Raw genomic sequence first — 4,782 nt, 5'->3', positions numbered from 1 at the left:
AGGACGTGGACAATCAAGTTGACACTCAGGTTCTTATTTTCAGTGGGGAGTCAGGGGCTGCAGCTCAAGGCAGCATGGAGGTGACAGGATGCAGATGTCCCCTCCTGTCTGCTGGACAAGGAAGGTTGTCTGTGGAAGGGAATATAACAGTGCACGGACAGGGTCCTGGTGTGCATGGGTGGCTAGGCTCCCAGGTCTTCACATGGAGCCCCTAGGGTCACAGGGAACATCAGACTTGTTGCTGAGAGTAAACTGAGGGGCTCAGGACGACACAAGAGAGACCTGAGCACATCTCTGTCACTCTGTCAGGCCGGGCAGCTGTCTTCACGCTACAAACAAGAGTCATGAACAATCACTGTGAAGACAACATCCCAACAACCCACCACTCACTCAGAGGGGATTCTGGGAGTCCCTGAATCCCAATCACGTCCACTTGGCCCTCCCCAATTCATAACCCAGAGTGTCACCTTTACAGTCTGGGAGAGACACATCAGAGCTCTGGGCACTGTCCCTGCCTGGGTAAAATTACATATAGTCACAGGAAGGTGCAAACATGGCCTCTAGAAGATTTCTCTGTAGGAGTATTATGGGTTGGCATACTCCAGCTTCACCCCCTGGGCCTCAGGGACAATCCCGCTCCCCACATTTACCTGGAGCTGGAGTGTAGATCCCTCCCTTTCCACCTGTGAGAAGAAAAGCTGTGAGAGACCAGGGAAGACCCCGACCCTAGGAAGGTTCCAGAACTGACAGCAGACCCAGGTCAGAGACAGGAGCAATGAGGGCTGTGGATGTTCCCCTTAATGAGGCAGAGCACACTTCTGAAAGGGGCTGAGAGAGAACCAGACCCTGTCCTTTCCTACCCGTGATTCTCTTCCTCCTCCTCACAACAGCCACCACAGCTCCAATGATGGCCGCAGCTCCAAGGAGACCCAGGACAGCAATGATTGTCACGATGGGGACAGTGGACTGAGGCGGCTCTGGAAGGGAAGGACAGGAGGGGAAGGTGAGGGTCATGATCCCAGCTCTCAGCCCTGACCCTGCTCAGGGTCTCCAGAAGCCTCCAGCTTACCCTGACCCCAGCTCTGCACCCACACCCTCCTTACCCCATCTCAGGGTGAGGGGTTGTGTCAGCCCCTCATGGTCCACATGGCATGTGTATTTCTGCTCCTCCCCAGAAGGCACCACCACAGCTGCCCACGTCTGGAAGGTTCCATCCCCAGAAGGTCTGGTCTCCACCAGCTCCATGTCCTGAGTCAGATCCTCCCCATCCCTCTGCCAGGTCACAGAGATCTCAGCAGGGTAGAAGCCCAGGGCCCAGCACCTCAGGGTGCCATCTCCTGTCAGTATGGGGTGATGGGTCACATGTGCCTTTGGGGGATCTGTGTGGAAGATTTAAGAAATCCCACATTTAACAAGATAAACTGAAATCTGCAAAGACAAAATTAAACAAACGATGACACTAAATTGTGTCTGTTTGGACAATTCTGTCATCACACTAGTGACCTCAGGTAGAGCTGGTCCCCCATTACAGAAGTGCACATTTTCCTGGGGGGACTCAGTAGCTGAGAGAGAATCCACATGAGCCAGCAGGTCAACAGGGCCTTCCTCATGTGATGTTCTATAGTGTAAGGTAGGTGGTAAAAGATGAGAAGGAATGGAAAGTAATTAATATGTTACTAATTCATATAAAAATAAGAAATCAGGTACAAGAGCTACATGAAGGATGTTACCAATTACTGCTGTCAACTTTGAGGCACAACCACTGAGGCCATCTTGCTGACCAGCTCTGTCTGTCCAAGTGAACAGCCATCACCTAAGTGTACAGCACACATGTGGTGAACCTCTGACACTCTGCCAGAGAAAATGACTCCCCAAGCCCTGCCTCTGGGGGACAAGATACAAGGTATAGTCACCAGTACCCCTGGAAGTGTGCTGTGGGGCCCAGTACAGCACTCACTGGGACACAGTGGTGCTCACAAGGGTGTGTGGATCGTCCATCACTCCTGTCCTGGAGCTGCAGAAGACCCTGTCTCTGAGGAAGTTCAATTCCTAATCCACTGGGGAACACTGTGACTTTTTGGGGCAGAGGGAGAGCAGGAGGGCTCTGGATGTTAATATGACAGGAAATAGTCTAAGCTCACAGGAACCTTTCTGGTTTAAAGGAAACACTGATGTGTCTAAGTATCCACGTTAGCAGTTCCCCCTGGCTCCTGTGGAGACTGATACAAATAACATCAGGGGAGAGAGAGAAGCAAGATCACCCCAGTGAGGAGAAAACAACCTGACTAAAAGCAAGATGACAACTTCAAAAAAACAAAACAAAAACCAAGAAAGAAAGAAAAGAGCCGGAAGGTGGTGGCACACATCTTTAATCCCAGCTCACAGGAGGCAGAGCTGGGCGGATCTCTGTGAGTTTGAGGCCAGCCTGGTCTACAGAGTGAGTTCCAGGAAAGGAACAAAGCTAGAGAAACCCTGTCTAGAAAAACAAAACAAAACAAAAAGAAAAAACAAACAAAAAACTTAAACGAAAGAACAAAAGAAAGAAAAGAAAACACACACACAATTTAGTATTTGTCCAGGGTACTCCATAAGTGCTCACGTGACCATTCTGTGAATAGACGGAATTGGGGTGCAGAAGGGATGACCTCACCCACAGGAACCTGGGAGAATGTATCTTTGCAAAGTTCTAGAAACTGGGTGAACCAGCCCAGGGTGTGCATGTCTCCCATCAGGTAAAGGAGACTCCCTGTCCTGCTGTGTAAGGCTGACACACTCAGAGGACAGGACTCAGTTTCCACAGCCACTGGTGTGGGCAGAGACCCCGGTCTGGGAGCGGCCATGGCTGACAGCGGCTGCAGGAGACCCAGGGACACCTTCTGCCCTGAGACAGGGGCATGACCCCAGCTGAGGGCTTTCTTCTTCCTCAGGACTGAGCCCAGCCCGAGGCAGAGGGAGGAGCTGCCCGCGGCCCTGCACCTGTGCGCTGCAGCGTGTCCTTCCCGATCTCCAGGTATCTGCGCAGCCACTCCACGCACGTGCCCTCCAGGTAGGCCCTATGTCCCTCTGCAACACCAGCCTGCTCCCACTTGCGCCGGGTGATCTGCGCCGCCGTGTCCGCCGCCGTCCACGTCGTCAGGTCGGCGTTCAGGGCGAGGTAATCGCGGCCGTCGTAGGCGTACTGTTCGTACCCGCGGAGGAGGCGCCCATCGGACCCCACGTCACAGCCAGACATCACCTGGATGGTGTGAGAGCCTGCGGGGACCCCGCAGTCAGCCCCGCCCACCCGCCGCGGCCCCGCCCACCCGCGGGATCCTCCAAACCGAAAGGGAAACCGAGTCCCGGTCCCCGACTCTCCTCCCGAACCTCGGACCCGGAACCAGGGGCGACTCCGGCCCGGACCTAGGGACGTGGAGGGGTCGTGACCTCCACCCGCGGTCACTCACCGCCCTCGCTCTGGTTGTAGTAGCGGAGCAGGGTCCTCAGGTTCCCTCGGAAAGTCTGCTCGGTGCCCTTGGCTTTCAGTGTGTTCCTCTCCCAGTACTCCGGCCCCTCCTGCTCCACCCACGGCGCCCGCGGCTCCATCCTCGGAGTCTCCGCGTCGCTGTCGAAGCGCACGAACTGCGTGTCGTCCACGTAGCCGACGGTGATGTACCGGGGCTCCCCGCGGCCGGGCCGGGACGCGATGGTGTCGAAATACCGCAGCGAGTGCGAGCCTGGGGGCCGCGCGCGGTGAGACCCCGACCCTCCTCCGGGACCCGAGCGGGTGCGGGGCCGGGAGGGGAGCGGGGCGCGGGGCTGGGGACGCGGGTGGAGACGGGCGGGAGGGTCTGGCCGGGCGACGCGGGCCGCGGCTTCCCCGGGGCCGCCCCCGCCCTCCCCGCAGGGTCGTGTCCCTCCGACCCCGCACTCACCCGCGCGGGTCCGGGTCGGGGCCAGGGCGGCCGCCAGCAGCAGGAGCAGCGTGCGCGGGGCCATCGCCCCATCTCGGATCTGGGGCCTCTGAGTTCCGCGGGCTGTTTGGACTTTATAACCCGAGGCCGCGGTGACGCTGATTGGTTGTCCGGGATCTCGGCACCCAATAAGGGTGAGAACAGGAACCTTGTCATCAGTGTCCGGGCGCTGGAGAAGTGAAACTGGGGACCTGGGGATCCCCACCCTGGGCTCCCACCCCAGACCTCACCACCTGGGGACTGAGACTTTGCTGAACCCTGTGCTGCGGGACGGAGCGATGTTTGTCATGGTGTCTCTGAGCCGCCTAAGGACAACTGTCTCCTCAGGTTAGTCAGGATGAAACCTAAGAGTGTGGAGCTTCCAGGGAAAATACACAGAGCACTTAAAATGAATGTTCACGGAAACGGGTGTGTCGGAGTCCTGGTGATGGTGTGGGGCTGTCGTGGACTCCTGCATCGGGAGGTGACTGGAGTTTTCACAGCTCTGCTCAAGGACTTTTGACACCGTGTTATATGTGACTCTCTGTCGCTACTCACCTCTGCTTTCACTTTCCACTTCTGTTATGTGTGGCTGAGATTTGAAGACATCAACTCAAAATCCACAGTAACAAACAAAATAATAATAAATTTAATGTTTCTCTACTCTACTGAGCAGGGATGAAACCTCAGATCCCCATTGTGTACCTCTGCCATGAGAATCTCCTCTGCCCAGTGTCCACCCTGCACAGGCCTGAGGAACTCAGGAGCCAACTCAGTTATCAGACCCAGGGCTCCACAGGCCTGTGACATACATGTCCCTCATCTCATCAGCTCATGGACTGTGAGTGAAGGT

The 4,782-nt window shown here is 56.1% G+C and overlaps 1 protein-coding gene across 1 annotated transcript; it reads right to left on the bottom strand.

The window, feature by feature from the left end:
- Positions 1 to 266: 266 nt before the first annotated feature.
- LOC118569572 (RT1 class I histocompatibility antigen, AA alpha chain-like) lies at positions 267 to 4,028 on the bottom strand. Its single transcript, XM_036167546.1, has 8 exons — positions 3,912 to 4,028; positions 3,444 to 3,713; positions 2,977 to 3,252; positions 1,104 to 1,379; positions 861 to 977; positions 651 to 683; positions 468 to 515; positions 267 to 329 (listed from the first exon to the last, which is right to left on the bottom strand). Exons 1-8 carry the CDS (start codon positions 3,973 to 3,975, stop codon positions 325 to 327), a joined length of 1,089 nt encoding a protein of 362 aa, XP_036023439.1. The 5' UTR covers positions 3,976 to 4,028; the 3' UTR covers positions 267 to 324.
- Positions 4,029 to 4,782: the final 754 nt, after the last annotated feature.

The sequence above is a fragment of the Onychomys torridus genome, chromosome 18, assembly GCF_903995425.1.
Source record: "Onychomys torridus chromosome 18, mOncTor1.1, whole genome shotgun sequence".
Taxonomy (NCBI): domain Eukaryota; kingdom Metazoa; phylum Chordata; class Mammalia; order Rodentia; family Cricetidae; genus Onychomys; species Onychomys torridus.
Note: the sequence above shows the minus strand (reverse complement) of the source record. Positions and strands in the feature narration are given on the sequence as shown.

Excerpts from the sequence above, each read along its gene's own strand:
- LOC118569572 (XM_036167546.1), bottom strand. The coding sequence starts at position 3,975 with ATGGCCCCGCGCACGCTGCTCCTGCTGCTGGCGGCCGCCCTGGCCCCG. Across the intron at positions 684-860 it reads GAGGAGGAAGAGAATCACGG|GTGGAAAGGGAGGGATCTAC; the intron begins GTAGGAAAGGAC and ends TTCTTCTCACAG. Across the intron at positions 516-650 it reads GATCTACACTCCAGCTCCAG|GCAGGGACAGTGCCCAGAGC; the intron begins GTAAATGTGGGG and ends AATTTTACCCAG.